This window comes from Dreissena polymorpha, chromosome 6, assembly GCF_020536995.1.
Source record: "Dreissena polymorpha isolate Duluth1 chromosome 6, UMN_Dpol_1.0, whole genome shotgun sequence".
Taxonomy (NCBI): Eukaryota; Metazoa; Mollusca; class Bivalvia; order Myida; family Dreissenidae; genus Dreissena; species Dreissena polymorpha.
This window is the reverse complement of record NC_068360.1, coordinates 18,923,728-18,941,281: the sequence shown is the minus strand read 5'-3', so window position 1 is coordinate 18,941,281 and position 17,554 is coordinate 18,923,728. Positions and strand designations below refer to the sequence as shown.

The window sequence follows — 17,554 nt, the reverse complement described above, 5'->3', positions numbered from 1 at the left end:
ATACACTTAATAATAGCCCAGATAGCGTAATGCTATCGGTCAAAGAGACTGTGTGGTTATTTGTGGGTCTAACAATATTTGTCGGTGGTTACAAATATATGAACACTTTTGGTAGGCATTTGTTTCGGATCATTATGTCCTGGAGAGATACGGTCTGCTAATTTTAAGTTCACTTACTAGTTTCATGTTTATTTATTTTTATTGTAAAATTAAAGAAAAGAGAACAACTCATATACAAGTTTCCACTTGTATCTAATTAATATTAAACGTCATTAGCTGAATTTCCAGAACATCCGTGATGCAACATCTGCTTAACAACAGATAATGAGACTGTCTGTTAAAATGCGATATAAAGAGGACCCGAGAACACTTTGTGTTAGCATCCAGTCGGAGGCTTTTAGAAGTAAAGCTTATTCCCATAAATCCACAACACAACAATGTGGGATTCAGTGAGTACTTGGAGTATGATAGTCATGTTTGGAGTATCATTTGCCCTGGAGCCATCATGCCCTGTATGCTCTAAGTTTGAGTACGAGAAGAAGCTGCTGGAAAGGGTTATCCGAAACGAGTTGGCTCTGAAAGATACATTGGATAAGAAAACGGAAACCCACGCAAAAGTTGCAGACACTCTGACAGGGGTATCACAGGCTGTTAAAGGACTAGAGGATACAAAGCAAGATCTTCGAGTTAACGTTGAAGCCTTTCTCAACTCCGGTACCAAGAATGTCTCGGCAAATGTTGCGGAAATGAAATCCTAAGTGCAGTCACTTATGGGACAGACGTCAAAAGAACTGGAAATTTTGCGAGGTAGTATTAAGGCTCGGTTGGTCATTGTCGGCCCGGGTACAATTAAAATGTACCCCGGGTACTCTTAAGTATACTTAAATGTACCCCGGGTACGGTAAGGATGCTCAACCGTACCCGGGAATTCTAACGCTAAATTTGTCGATGTCGGCTATTGTTTTTTCAAATAAATTATGTCCATATTTATGTCAATATTCTGTAAAATGGCATTTATATTATTAAAACTCCTACTCAAAAAGCATGTTTAGGCAGGTATTGTTCAAAGAGATTTTTGTCGTATTCCGCAGCGCGTTTTACGACTTCGTTTTTTTTTTGCGGGAATAAAACTCGGGTACAGTATAAAATCGCCGGGTACGTGTTAATATATTTCCCGTACCCAGAGTACATTTAAGTATACTTAATAGTACCCGGGGAACATTTAAGTAGTACCCGAGCCGACAATGACCAATCGAGCAGTATTTAGTTGTATATTTCAATTTAAAGCAACAATGTATAGTGTATATGTTGTTATAGATTGATTATATAATAAGGACGTAAGAACATTTTATAACGTTTAATACCGTTTTTGCGAATGACAATACATGTATCCTGGAAAAAACTTTTTTTTTTTAAAAACCACTAATCTGCTGGTACAAATAAAGCTGACCCATTTATAATCCTTTCAAAATAACACACTGTATCAACCGTTAAACTAAGCTGTAAGCTATCATTGGTTGATGTAATGGGCCAGCGTTGTTTGTACCGGGGTGATTAGTGGGTTTTCTAAACTCGTGCTTTTCCGGGATAAGTCTTTTAAAATCGTATTATAATTATGAGTATTGTCTTTCAGAAGGAAGTGTCGTTCCTCTGATAATGTTCCATGCCCGTCTTCAGCATTCAGGAACCACGTTTACATATGCTACAAACGAAGACGTTAAGTTCAACACTGTCCTTGTAAACGAAGGTGGAGTGTATGACCCAGTCACTGGACACTTCACAGCGTCCGTAGCTGGAGTGTATATGTTCACGGTACAATACTGCCCAATAAGCGGCCAAAAAGCTTATTTCGAAATCGTCCATGAAGACAAACCAGTACAGAGATCAAGACAAGGGGATCCCAGCTATTATCTTTGCGTTACCATGCAAGTTTTTGCAAAAATTTCAATTGGAGACAATGTCTGGGTGAGATGCACCTCTTCGAGTGCGGTCTACCAGAATGACGTTTACTATTGGAACAGCTTTTCTGGACTGTTGATTCGTGCGTAAATTGGCTACAAATTCAGCAATAAATGTACCCGACTCATGATCAAGTATTTTTATTTCGGTGCAACTATGATACATTTTTCCGCTACCTGTAAATTGAAAGACGTAAATGGAAAATTATCCACGTGATCAGCCTGTGTCTATTGGATTAGTATAACTGGTTTAAGAGTTTATAATTATTAAATGATTTACCAAATACATATTACACAAAGCAAACAACGTTTACCAGTGTGTATAGTTGTTGTACAGTACATGCGTTTTGTTTACGGTTTCACAATATGATAAAAGGTTTGATTGCAAATTTACAAAATAACGTTAAACGACTCAATGGAAATACCTTTCCACATTATCGTTGACAATGAGGCAATAATAGTTTTTTAAAAACCCACATACTGTACGCTCGAAAATGTATATAATAATATGAAATTATGTTATATGCATTTTTTAGAATTGTCACGCTCGTTTAGAGTAGTGTTAAGAATGTAAACTATGTAAAACATTTAGCTTAATGTTATAAGTTGTCAAATGAGTCATGTTACATTTTGCAAAATTACATGAATCAATATGAACCTCGGATTGTAGTATTTCACACATGTTGATAAATTTATACAAGAATTAATACATTATTTATTGTTTAACCTGTTTTTTTAGTTCAACTGCATGAAAAGGCTTACGCTAGTTTAAATATTCTAGAGTCATATTTCTAGGAAGCTCCAGTATTGTTGTTTTCTATCGAGGAACTCATGAGAACATGCCCACTGTGGAGTTCAAACCCGAAATCCTTCGGTTTCAAAGCAGACACCATATTCACTACGCCACCATGCTTTTAAATGCATCATTATAAAAACGAAATGCCCCTAAAATCGTATAAAAAAAACAAAGCTAAAGCCACCCATAGAAAGCACATTCATTTGATATTTAGAAACCACCACAAAAACGAAAATAGCCGTTTACCTCAATACAATTTGAAGTAAAACAGTGTCTAGAGACAGTTGTTGGATCGATCATTTTAAACAAACTACATCGCGTTACTCATAAAACACATTTTACTTTTATTAAATTACAAGCTGGATTCTAACCTCTTTGAATATAAGAATAAATTCTTAAGGAAATTGGAGCTTACTTAGCTCGCCCCTTATTCCAGGATATTTAGTTGCATACTTCTCATCGTGTAAGGTAATATGTGTGTGTGATTCGAGGGGCCACACATTTTTAGAGTTTCATATCATAGTTGTTATGCTCGACAAATGCATTGTTCAAATTCATTGATTAAGTCGCCTTTGTAAATATACGTACAACGCATTTATAGTATTTACTTATAACCAAAAATCAAATGTGTATTTCAATGAGAAAGTTGAAAGTCACTGTAAGTATCAATGTTCTCTAAGAACTCCTTAATTTTAGTACGTACAACTTACACAATTGTCATTTATTTTCGAATTTTAGTAATAAATCAACCAATTACTGTTTGGAATTATGAGTATCTGAAACAATTATCTGAAGTCTTTTTAAAACCAGTGTTACATTTTTTAATCAAACTTAATTTCAATAATAATTATACATCCATGTTGCGTTTGGAATGTCCCTTTAATAAACGTCAGTAAAGTCGGACGTTGTTTATCTTTATTTCTCATTGAGATTAAAGTATTTACATTTAAAAATATTACTTAGTTTCAGAAACGAAGGTTTTTTGTGACATGCTTGTATAATTTTGCTAGATGAAATCGAGTCATTCAACGAAATAAGTCCGATTTATGCCAGAATTCATAGTTCTTCGAAAATAATATCAGTACAAAGGTTTTTAATGTTTACACCAACAATTATTATTAAAAAGTTCTATGCAGTTAATGCATATTAGGCAAAACAAACTATCGGTATTTCAGCCATCCTTTGCAATGAAAGCTGACAATATCTTCATTTTTGATTATCAACGCCTGACGCATTATCCGCAAGAGGGGCGCAACTGCTACAGAACTGAAACAGTGTGTTACAATTCCAACTCTTCCTTAATATATCGTTGTTTTGATTTTAACTGTACACGTTGTTTCCAATTTATTTTTTTAGCAATAGTTGGATCAGGTTATCTTTGTTACACGCAAATAAAAAATATAATAAAGGGATTTTGTGAAGAATCAATGTACTTTTCCTGCTGTCAAATATTTAATTTTGTTCTGTACGTATTTTTGGTATTTTGATGTTGAGATTATTTGTGCATCCATGTATTTTACGCAACCAAATAAATTATACGAATATATCGGGTTCGTTTTGAAATGATAAATAAAAATGGCGTCTCCTTTGATAGACATATATTCAATTGCCAAGGATTAACCCATGCACTGGTAGTCAGTGCGCCATATTAAGTTAACGTCCAATCCGAAAACAATTGTTATAAAATAGTAATATGTAGCCAGTTATTATTTGAGCAGTATAAGTGTAAAAGATTTATTTTATTTTAGTCATAAACCTTTGACTACTCGGCTTTTTAAAATTTTATGCTGTTTTGAACATATCTCTGGTGACATAACCAAAGTGAAATTGTAAAGTAATTTATTATTCATAACAGCTATGGTATTTTGTATGTTAAGCATTTATTATCGGAGAAAATCAATGTGTTTCAGTATAAAGGTGAATATATCATAAGTTAGGAACGGGGTAAATTATACGTCATAATAAATTTCGTATAACAAGTGAAGGAAAATAATAGAACGGCGACTGATTGTTATTTTTTTATTTTCATGTTTTTAAGAAAAGAATGCTCGAAGAGCTTTTCAAGTCAGATATGTACCTGAAGTTTCTTAAATCTAATTAAGGATATTGTAAGATGTTTTTCCATAAAAGCATAGTAATGTAGTTGTATTACACATTTCCATATGTCCCACATGGTTGACTCATTAAACCTTATTGTGTGGGAGCAATGTTTCATTTTTCATGTTTATGTAATAACTATGTGAACTTATATTATTATGTATTAAATCATGTAAGTGTGTCATACTTGTATGGTTTGTTATTGTTAAAACGGAAAAAAGTGTGACAGCGTTTTTTTCATGATACTACACAAGTCCTTTAAATAAAATTGTACGAGTATTTATTTTACGCTTGTGTAAGAATTTTTTTGCCGTTTTCATTTTATATATTGTTTTAATGACGAATATTAAGCATGCAGTTACCTAGGTAAAATGATTTTTTCAACATGCAATGACGCAATATAGTTTATTTCAGGGATTTGAAAACCTGTTTTATATATGTTAAAAAGAGCATGTGATTTGTGTTTGTTTTTTTATTCTTATCATAGGTGTATATATTTATTGTAGATGGTCCGTCGTTACTTCTTGAATATTTATATATTCATCTTTTATGTTGTATAGGAAGAACTAAACGCTATGTGAAAGCAGCAGAAATTTGAGATGAAAAAGTCATCCCCATGCTTATATTCAGCATTTAACTAATATATATATATATATATATATATATATATATATATATATATATATATATATATATATATATATATATATATATATATATATATATATATATATATATATATATATATATATATCCATATGTCACAAAACAAGACATGTTGTTGAAGAAATCCCTGATAAACGAAAGGGGTGTATACGACCTGAATAATTATTTTGTTTTCACTGCGTCCGAAGCCATCCTATACAAATTTACGGTACAATGCTGTGCTTTTGTTGACTAATTGGCTCGGTTTTATTTTGTCATTAAAGTGAGATCGTTACAGGGATAATCACATGATTGTTTTGGGGCTTTAAGGTGTGTCAGATTGCAGGCCCTGTCTCACAGCAACAAACAGGCTCTGCCAGAATTGATATTGATTATATAGGGTATCTTAAACTCAAGCATAAGAGTCCAGACTTTCGGGTGCAACTTATAAATGACTTAATATGTTTAATGTGTAATGTATAAATACATATACACAGGATTTAAAATGCTATTTACCTGTAAAGTTTGCAAACTGGTGTAAACGATATAAGAGTGGAATTAAATATTTACAGTTGATTTATGTAACAATTTTGGAGAGACTTGATCCGAAAATTATTATTTTGATTTCATATGCAAATAAAACAATGCAGTTATATGTTAAAATTTATAATTGTACGTAGATATCGAACATGTGTGTATGTCATTTTTGTTGAACATTATTATTATAAAACGGATACTAATATAATTGAGATCGTTACAGAAAGTCCCTTCAAACTGAAAATTAGAGTTTTACATTTAAACAAACATTTCCAGGTTAACTCCGCAGTTTTAAGAAAGCTTATTATAATGTTGAATTGTTGTTGTGAGATATATGTAAAACCAAGAATGCACAGGGTGGTAGTCATAAAAAAATACAATTGAGTCAGGTATATAAGAACAGTATAAGTTCTCAACAATCAACATTAGATTTCAGCGAGTAAGTTAGTAATTGTTTCTTTAAATGTCTTCATATTAATAACGGACATCAAGAAGTACATTCCCTAAAAATTGGTATTATCGTCAGAATTTATTACTCACCATAATTCCGTGAACATATTAAAGAAAAATTTCATCATTATTCAATTCACCATGATAATGAAAACAAAAACGCACATACGACATTGGAAATAACAATGTAAATATGTATAACGTAAATATATACATGTACATTGATAATACGTGTTGTATAAAGATGCACTTTCAAGAGGACAGTACTACTCTTATGAGAATGATACAGTTTGCTATTATCAGAAGACCGTTATGAAAAGCAAAAGGTAATTCATTGTTACCTTTGGCTTTTTCCATATTTCATGTAGGGATAAATTTCTTTACTCTTTAAACAGCAAGCGTTTCAATACAACGATAGGCATAGCTTTAATACGTAGAACACCGTATTTTCTTTGAAAAATAATTTAAATTAAAAAACAATTTCGGGAAAATTAAGTTAAACGGATAATCCTGAAGTAATCATACCCATTCGACTACACTTCAAGATGAATGCCGACATCAGCCGAAATCGAAAACTAGCGCGGGCGTTTATAACGGAAACACTCCCTAACAACTCATACCTTTTAAAAGTTTCAACCAATAAATAACGATGCAGGCAATGGTCTCAACGTAATTAACAAAACTCATAACACATGATTAAGAGGAAAAAATTAGCCACAACTTTTTGCCTTTCCTTTAATATTATATTTTGCTGTACTGTTCTGTCAAGTCTTATTCAACATGCTAATACATATATATTAAAATATGTACGAATATATATTAAATGTTTATTGAGGTGAAACACGTCCATCTTTTTTATCTGACATGCTCAGCAAAAATAAACTATACTCGTTATAAAGGCGGTGATGTCGTCCAATTAGCGTTATTGCATTTCTACTCGTAAATTCATTTAAAATAATCAAAGTACTGACAGTACTGGTGTGACGATGCTTTTGAAGAGGATGGATATTAAAGCATCAATTTAAGTATATCTATATCACCACAATTGTGTAAGTGGGAACAACAATTTTGGGTACAAAAAACAAATGGGTACGAACAAAAATGGGTACGGAATTTTTTTTTGCTACGAAACATTTTGGTTACGAAACAAATTTTGGGATACGGGGAAGTAGAACCCGTGGGGAACTTCACCCATTCAGCAAAACTGGGAGGCGGGTTACATTCTCGATCAAATCTAACAAGAAATATCTTTAACAAGATAATCGGTGTGTATTTTTCCGTACCACTTTTCGTAAAAAGTTTCTATTACAATAACATGTTTGTGGGTTATTAAAATTACGTTTCAGCAAATATATACAAAACATGACATGATCGCTAATAACACATGTGCATCATACCTTACCTTTATTTCGTTGTTTATGTTCTTAATTTAACAAGACTATTGCCAAGCAATATATGTCCCCTACCGGCTCCAACATTGTCAGATTTTTATTTTTATTTTTTATATTTGTTGCCATAGCAACCAGAATTTTTGGGAAACTTATGAAGAAAGTGAATTGACGTGCATAATGTCCATACTTCCCTCTATTCATGTTTCAAGTTTCATGAAAAATATGTAGAACTTTTAAAGTTATCGCAGGATCCAGTAAAGTGTGCAGGATCCAGCATTTTCAGCAGTATTTCTAGTCTATTTGTTGCCATAGCAACCAGAAATCTTGACGTAGGAAGAAAATTATTTGACGTGCATAATCTCCATATTGCCATCTATCCATGTTTCATGAAAACATTCGAAGAACTTTTAAAGTTATCGCAGTTTCCAGAAAAGTGTGACTGACTGACGGACTGACAGACCGACGGACCGACGGACAGACGGACACACAAAGCGAAAACCATATGTTCTCTCCGATGCACCCGATACGACTCTGGTAATTCTGTTCAAGAGGTCTTAGGTTAACGGAGTTACGCTGTATGGACAGGCAATGGTATAACCATCTTACAATTTGGTGTAGGGTTAGCTTTTAGATACTCTGGCTCAATGATCTTAAATAAATAGTTTATGTATTGATAACCCCCCGTTCTCACAGAGCTGCGACTTTACGACGAGCAAGCCACGATCTGAAAACGGTTCGGATCGGGGCGAATCGAGGCCGATCGGTGTCTAAATCGAGCAAGTTGGCAAATAATGGTCTTCGACTTTTTATTCTTCTTGTTTCTTGTTGGACACGATCCCGCTACGCTTGTTTTGACCATGTTCAAGCGTGGCGAAAGCGTAGAGCTCTCCGATCATGAAGACTCTACCGCGATCATACTGCGCTTATGAAGACTCCGATACGTTTCACCTGCGATTTGTCACGATCGACCACGTTTTCGGCCACGTTTTGATCGTAGTAGAAGCGGCGTCTATGTGTGAACGGGGGGTAAAGATGGATTAGGCTACGCTATCTCGATCTTCTCGATTATTTATAAAAAATAATGAAAGAAAAAACCCTTTTTATGTCTTGAACCCAGTTGAATTGAAATATTGGTAATAAATATATATTTTATTCAAGGAATGTGGAACATTGTACGATTACATATGATATATACTAAATTGAATCTCGTTACCATTTGGTTTATTTGCCATAAATGTGAACACTAGGGATTTGTTGATAGTTTAAATATATTTAAGTATGCAATACCAACAAAAAAAGAATTGTAAACGCAACAGGGTTTCATTCATTCATCCAATCGTGTTTTTATTTATTTTTATTTTTTCATTAATTCCTTAATTAATTCATTCATTCATTCAATCATCTATTCATTTATCTTTTAATGTACTCTTTTTTTCAATTGATCTATTTATTCATTCCTCCACACGTCTATCTGTCCGTACATCCATCTTTGCGTTTGTTCGTTCGTTCACAGCGCCCGTAGCTGGAGTGTATATGTTCACGGTACAAAACTGCCCAAAATACGGCCAATTGGCTTATTTCGAAATTGTTCATGAAGACAAACCAGTACAGAGATCAAGACACGGGGATCCCAGCTTTTATATTTGCGTTACCATGCAAGTTTTTGCAAAAATTTCAATCTGAGACAATGTCTGGGTAAGGTCCACCTATTCGACGAGTGCGGTCTACCAGAATGACAACTTCAATTGGAACAGCTTTGCTGGAATGTTGATTCATGTGTAAATTGGCTACAAAATCAGCAATAAATGTACCCGACGCATGATCAAGTATTTTTATTTCGGTGCAAACATGATACAATTCTCCGCTACGTGTAAATTGAAAGACGTAAATGGAAAATTATCCACGTGATCAGCCTGTGGCTATTTTATTTGTATAACTGATTTGAGAGTTAATAATTAATTTATTTATCAAAACATATTTCACAAAGCAAACAACGTTTAATAGAGTGTATAGTTGTTGTACAGTTCGTGCATTTTGGTTACGGTTTCACAATACGATAAAAGATTTTATTCAATATTCACTACACATACTTCTCATCGTATAATGTAATATTTTTTTGTGATATGAGGGAACACACATTTTTCGAATTGCATATAAAGTAATAATGCTCGACAAATGCATTGTTAAAATGCATTGTTTAAGTCACCTTTACACATGGTAAATATACGCATTTTAAGTATTTGATTTTAGCCAAAAAATTAAATGTTTATTTAAATATGAAAGTTTCAAGTCACTCTTATTATGAATGTTCTCTAAGGACTTTTAATTTTAGTAAGTACAACTTACACAATAATCATAAACAAAATTAATTTTCGAATTTTAGTAACATATCGATCAATTACTATTTGGAATTATGAGTTCAATAAATAAATTCAATAAATTGCAACGCACCAATCCGACAGAGGGCTGTTCATTAGGAGTATTAAAAGATCGAATAAATATTGTAAAATGATAATGATGTCCGTTACAAAATAACTCTTTTTAGAATAAATCTTAAACGATTAAGTGGCTGAAATATTGATTTCAAACAATAAAAATTATATAAAATAAGATTTTTCTAAGGCATTCGTTTGATTGTGATAAACGCCAAGACGATAAATGCTAACAATTTCACGCGAAATTTAAACTAATTGCCGAAAAAATAAAACCATACGTTGCTAAGGTAGCGCATCCCTAATGATTTCCCGCGATTTCTTCGACGGTTGAAGAGCCTAATATTAGGTGCTGTAGCCTAGTGGTTAAGGGGATGGACAACAAATCTTTTGGGATATTCCCGCGCAGGTTCGAATCCTGCCGACGACGTATACTTTTTTGCGACGCGTTTTATTTCTTTTCTAACGTAATTTGATTTAATATGGCATATAAGCTACGTTTATTGTTAAATATGATGCAATTTTAATGCACATTCTTCAATTATTTAAATTAAAACAACGTTATGGCTAAATTGGGTGATTTACTGCTGAAAACACGAACCATGCATGTTGCATTTTTATTTTTATTTAAAAAAGTAAACGGTAAATCTGTCTATTTCTTGGTATTTTTGCTGTATATAGTTTATCTATAAAAACTAAGTTCAAAATATTACTTAAATAATACTATTTTGAATTTTATGACACTTTGTTTTTAACCAAACCAATTTCTACGTGGCCTGAAACCATTTACATTTCATGGCGCTCTTCCATAGACAACAAGTTATAAAAAATAAATAGCTGTAAAAGATTTTTTTTAATCTTGTTTTAACTTTTAAACACCTTTTCTGCATCTGTACACATCAACTGCATGCCTATATTTGGTAATCTTGATGAATTATGGAACTTTCACCCCAGGGGTGTGCATAAACTGGACAAAAGCCGATTGTGGGGGTGGTTTTGAAAAAAACAGTATTTTTTTTTAAAGCATGGAAAGCCTACCAAAAAATGTGCATGTAGTTCAGTGAAATGATGCTGATTAAGAAAATAATAGATTACATTAGATTTGGATAGGTGCCCATTACGAGTGCGCTACCTTAATTAGCAATTCGATTGATGCATTACATATTCACTCATCCGATATGGTTTATAATGTGAGGGAGAGACTCTCCTACACAGTATGTGAACGAATCCCATCAACGACGAAAGACTGTACACCAAGCTGTCAATCGATAAGTGGACTGATAAGCATGCTGTCTGTGGTCATACTGTAGACATCATTAACTCTTGAGGCCTTCTTGCCGAGTATGCCTAAACACAAATACGAAGAAATGCTGTTTAAAAAAGTGAATCAAAACAAGTAAGGTCTGAAAAATAATATGTTAAAGATAAATGAGTTCCACTTAAAAGTTTAAAGCACTCTCAAAATTGATTATAAGCAAGAACGAACACGTGACACTAAATCACCCCATAAATATGATGGATGGAAATAGCCTTATCTCCTGGGAAGGCAGACCCTTTCATATATAACGTCTTTAAAACCGTCCAGTTACTCGTATTAATTAAGAAACGCGAATAAAGACGCATGATATAAGATGTGATGTTGACACAATTTTCGAACCTGGGACTAGAAATGTCTTTGCGACAGTTTCAGAAAGGACGTTAAAACGGTGTCCAAGAAACCATTGTATCTTGAAAAAGCGTTTACTTTATACTAAGCGCATTTCACCAAAATAAGTATATGCATTTTAAGGAGAACCATTTCAAATGCAAGAAATGCATTGCATTGTGTCTATGTTTGAAAGAGATTGGTGCGATTAATTTTCTTTACACTTGGCACAAACACCAAATACTTAGCCATCGTACTCCAGAGGCATTACGATCTCTCGCGTGTACAACATCTACGCAATATATAACTGCACCATCCGTATTGTACGACCGTTTTTGCTACTCTTTTATTTTAAAACGTGTGGTGTATGTATATGTGAATATAAAAAAATATTAATGCTGAGCTGTTTTTGTTCTTTAAGTATTTCGGAATCGATACCGCTCACAAAACTGGTCAATGCCTTTAGGTTTTATATCATTACTCATTGATTACTCAATTTATAATTATTATAGCGCAGTTTGTCTAGTAGTAATGTTGACTTAGTGTTGCGTATTGAAAACATATATAAAAAGAAATATTTTCGACCGTATTTGCCAAAAATATGTAACGTCATTTCTTTCAATCTAGCACACTTGCTTTTGCATGAGGTTGTCGTACCTCTGGTAATGTTCTGAATGCAAATGGTTATGACGTTGAGTTGAAGAAAGTCCTTAATACCTAAATAAGAAGTTAGAACCCGCACTTGGCAGGAAATCACATGTTCACAATACAGTTCTTCCAACAAACAATAACGCGACCAATTTCGAAATAAGCAGTGTATGAAAGTCGATACAAAAGTCAAAGCATGGAGATAACCCCAATGGTCTTTGTGTGATCATGCAAACGTTTGCTAAGGTTTCCATGGGAGACAATATCTTGCTGAAGTGCACTTGATCAGAGAGGGGGGGGGGGTCTTCTACGAAGTGAATTTTTTATAAGAAGATCAAATCGAATCACTTCTGAGTTAGCGAGTGGGATTAAGCATTAAGGTTGCTATAATTGTAATTGTAATAGTTGTTGGTGTGTTTTCTTGGTTGTTTGTTTTCATTTGTGTCCATTTGTCTCTAACACAGCTTCCATAAAGTACGTAACGCTTTTTTTGCCACCACCCCCTCCCCCTGTCACAAACTGTCACGAGACTCAGACCCCCCCCCCCCCCGTAAATTACGTCACACTTTTGAACACAATTTTGTTTATTTACACCTAATTCAAATGTATTCTAAAACGCACTTCACTATATAACTGTATTAAAATATAACATTATAACTAAAAAGAACTATCACATTATTAAATGGCTTTAATAGTAGGATAGTTCATTGTAACAGTTTTCACAGTTCATTGAAGCAGCAACTCAATTTAGATTGAATTAGAAAACCATATTGAAAATTATAGACTAGACAATTATATGATACACACCATTTATCTGCTGCTTTTTTCATTTACAATAGGTGGGTTAAAGTATTGGATGCATTTTTTTTACACAGGATAAGAAGTAGAATTGCGAAAGTTGACCCCACCGGTGATTAAACAATAAAACGGTAACAAAACAATTGGACTAAAAAGTCTTTGAAACAACATGCTAGCGCTCCACATTCAGGAGATACGCATTTCATGCTATTTTGACATAAAACTAGTTCAAATTTTTCACAAAAATGTTGACAATTATTGTTAAAGCTTTTAAATTCTACTTTATAAAAATTGAAATAAAAAGTGTGACGTCACACATGGCCTAATGCCCCCTTCTGTCACAAACTGTCACACTTTCTAACACTCCTCCCCTCCTCTGCGTGACGTCATTTATTGACGGCCCCTGATACTCAATTATTTTCCAGCTAGTAGCTTATATTCCACTTCTTCTAGTTTTAAGTTACGACATTTACACACGTTCATCAATGTTTTCAAACCCAAAAAGAAGAGAGACTTCATAAGCTTTGAGCTTCCATCTTGATATCGTTGCAATTTTATTTAAATAACACATTGTATTGGCATGTTTTATATGTGCTACGGTATTTTATTGGGGAAAAAAATTCCTTAAACTTAAACATTATTTAAAAAAAAAGATAGTAACGCGCTTATCATTTTTACAAATATCTATTTGGACTAACATCTGTCATAAACAACTATTAACGTACATAGTTCATGACAACAAGCGTCTCAGCCGGCTATAGAACGTACAGTGTTCATAAATATGACGGTTATAAACCGCCATCTTTAGTCAAAGTACATGCTTAATATCATTAACCACTATAGAACGTCCATACTTTATTAACACAAAAAATAAACAAACGCCATAAAACGAACATAGATCATTTCTACAATGGCCATACAGCGCCACAGAACGTACACAATTAATGACTAAACTAACCGTTAAAAGAAACAGAACGCACATGGGCACGGAGCGCAACAGAACTTAGACAATTAAAACCCGTCAAATAAGTACATAGTTTGTGTCCACACCACCATAGAACACCCATACGTAACGGCCACAATAATAACAAACATCCCGAGAACGTTTATAGTTCACAATCCAATCAACATAAAACGCAATCGCACGATCACGACCATCAATGATTTATCATTGATATATTTCCGACCCTGTGTTCGTAATAATTTAATATCTCCATAATCAGCCAAAGCTGTCCGTGCAATCCAAACCAACCGAGCCCCCACCCCCTCAATCACCCCCTCCCCTAGAGAGTTCGTACGTCCCTGTGATGTAGTGTTGTGCAGCATCTAACAGAGCACTGGGGCATTTTTGAAGCTCACCAAGTGCAAAGACGTGCTTTCGAAAGGAATCTCAAACAATTGGAAGTATACCAAAGCTGTGATTTGAATGAAAACAATGCTTGTAACGTTGATAAATGGTTCCATGAATAATGACTAAACAAAATAACTTATATTTCACAGCGAATATACCGTTTAGAAGGACTGGTCTCACGAAACTGTAGTGTGTTTATAAGTATGAACTCCGACAATACGATCAGATAATGTGACTGCTTTCTCACATGTTGACCAGTGCGTTGAACAGTCCAGTGCGTTCAAAAGTATGAACGTCGACAAAAAGTTCCGTCCGTTTAACATCTTTCTCACCTGCTGACCCACTGCGTTTAAAAGTATGAACGTCAACAATACGATTGGTGCACGTGACTTCTTTCTCACATGTTGCGTTGTAAAGAATTAACGTCAACAATATAATCGATTAACGTGACTTCTTTCTCACATGTTGACTCAGCTAGGATTTTAGAAGCCTGACCCAGAAGCTAATCCTTACTTCACGCTTTGAAACGTCTGATAGCTTTAAATGTGATATCAAATGCAAAGCACAATTTATCTTCATGGTGTTTCTTTACCTTTTATATACTTAACTAAACAAATGTCCGTACTGGGCGAAAATCATTGCGCTTATACCGCGTTTATTGATCAATCGAGTACTTATTTATATAAAAAAAACGAAGAGGTTAGTCCGAGTAAGGTAACGTAATTACTAATAATACTTGGGGGAAACTTGGTATGAGCGAAAAATGTTAGGATTCTGCAATTACATTTTTCACCAGAGGTCAAAGGTCAGTTTAATGTTATGCAAGCAGAAAAACAACTTTAATTGGCAATAACTCGAATAGTTCATAATATAATATCATAATTCTTCGAATATACATTAAGCTTTACGCTTGCAATATATATGTATGCCAATCACCTTTTTCGTTTATTCGTCCGTTTGTCTGTCCATTTGAACAATTCAGATTAACCGAAAGTTAAACAAGATAAAACTGGATCCTGCGATCTCTCAGAAAGTTCCATAGGTTACTACATAAGGAGTTATACGAGGATTATGTACGACTTCCTGTGTTGTTTTGTTGTTGTTTTTTCGCAAAATCTGAAAGATAAAGTCACTGTTATTAACAAATAGACACAACAGATTATTGCTAATACTCAACAAGTGAATAGTATAATGACACTCGGTATACATGTATGGTCGTTTATTTGAACTAACAAACCGGAATAACGTCTTGAGTACATAAGAGTACATAAGATATGATCACGGAATGTCGGTATGCTCAGTAACCCATTTATGCCTAACGTCTAGAAAAAGGCCTTGGCAAACAGCGTAGACCCTGATGAGACGCCGCATAATGCGGCGTCTCATCAGGGTCTGCGCTGTTTGCTTAAAGGAATTTCTGTAAGAAATATTCTAAATGTAGAAATAAATATACTAGACACCCTTAATTTTGGAAATAAAATAATCCCATTTAGAAGGATGTGAGAGTCCACTAGGCATGAACGGGTTAAAAATGATGACCGGATTATGAAGCGAGGTTTCTGCAGAGGTCGAATATCACTGTACCGTTACTAAATTACAATTACACTAAATGCTTCGAAAAAATGAACATCAGTCATGATAAAAAAATCTTGGTATGTAAATAACAGTATTTTCCAGATATCAAGCTTCTGTTGAATGTTTAAAAACAAGATACTTTTACTTTACATTTGGTTGTATTATGAAGCGTTACATTTGTACAGATAACGGACTTGAAGAAGATCATGATGCACAATATTTTCACCACTCCTGCATTGTCTGCAACATTGCCGAGGACTTCTTTGTGTCGATGAAGAGTATGTTACAAGCTGATAAACTTAGGCTTCGATATTAACCCTTTCAGTGCGGGAACCGAATTTTGAAGGCCTTTGCAAACAGTTTGGATCCTGATGAGACGCCACAGAACGTGGCGTCTCATCAGGATCCAAACTGTTTGCTATTCTGATAGTATTCTTTGAAAAAAAAATCGAAGAAAATGCTAATTTTAGAAATTCAGCAGACGACATTTTAGCAGAAGACAAATTACCCAGCATGCAAAGGGTTAAGCAAAATTGCATGATGTGAAGCCAAACGATACCACTATTCCGATACAGTTGCGTGATGCAGAGAACGACATCTGCAAGCGGTAACGATAAACACGTCCGATTTTGTCCTAAATAGTTCTTTTACAAATTATGGTTCTTTTGTTGCACAGACTAATATCCCATCATCTTCTGTATAATGTAATATTGTAGAAGTGTATATAGATAGGAACGATGTAATATCGTTGATTGAAATTGAGTAATGAAAATCCGTATAATTTTAAAGCAAAACATTTAATATAAAAAATAATAAAAACAAACTGTAAACAAATGCACCGCAGTGTACACGTTTGCGCGGAGCACGTGTAATTTTCGAATCTTGCAACTGCATCAAATTAAGAAAATAAGATTTACTCAATTAAGTCAAGCGCCATTGTTCTTTCAAACATTAAAAAAATTATATCTTGCAGTACAATATTATACAATCAACAAAGTAGTATATTAAATGATGTTACGAATAAACGTTTAACACTGACGGATTTCTAGATTTAAAATCGTCTCATGTAGAAAACGGAACTGAACGCTAAAGTCAAAATGGAAAAAATAAAAATGCACGAGTTACGTTTCTTTCGTCTCGATATAAATTTTTTGCTATGAAATAAATCTGAACATTGTGTTTATGATAAATAATTACTGGACAATTAACTTAAAGCTTAGTTGTGTAACCT

The 17,554-nt window shown here is 33.9% G+C and overlaps 1 protein-coding gene across 1 annotated transcript; it reads left to right on the top strand.

Moving 5' to 3' along the window:
- The first annotated feature begins 464 nt into the window (after window positions 1-464).
- LOC127835477 (uncharacterized) lies at window positions 465-14,710 on the top strand. Its single transcript, XM_052361922.1, has 3 exons — window positions 465-714; window positions 1,634-1,812; window positions 14,621-14,710. Exons 1-3 carry the CDS (start codon window positions 465-467, stop codon window positions 14,708-14,710), a joined length of 519 nt encoding a protein of 172 aa, XP_052217882.1.
- Window positions 14,711-17,554: the final 2,844 nt, after the last annotated feature.

What these genes read in the sequence shown, in the direction of transcription:
- LOC127835477 (XM_052361922.1), top strand. Translation starts at nt 465, where the DNA reads ATGATAGTCATGTTTGGAGTATCATTTGCCCTGGAGCCATCATGCCCT. An exon ending in TGAAGCCTTTCTCAACTCCG is followed by an intron (nt 715 to 1,633) that starts GTACCAAGAATG and finishes ATTGTCTTTCAG; the next exon opens with AAGGAAGTGTCGTTCCTCTG. An exon ending in CTGGAGTGTATATGTTCACG is followed by an intron (nt 1,813 to 14,620) that starts GTACAATACTGC and finishes CTCCATAATCAG; the next exon opens with CCAAAGCTGTCCGTGCAATC.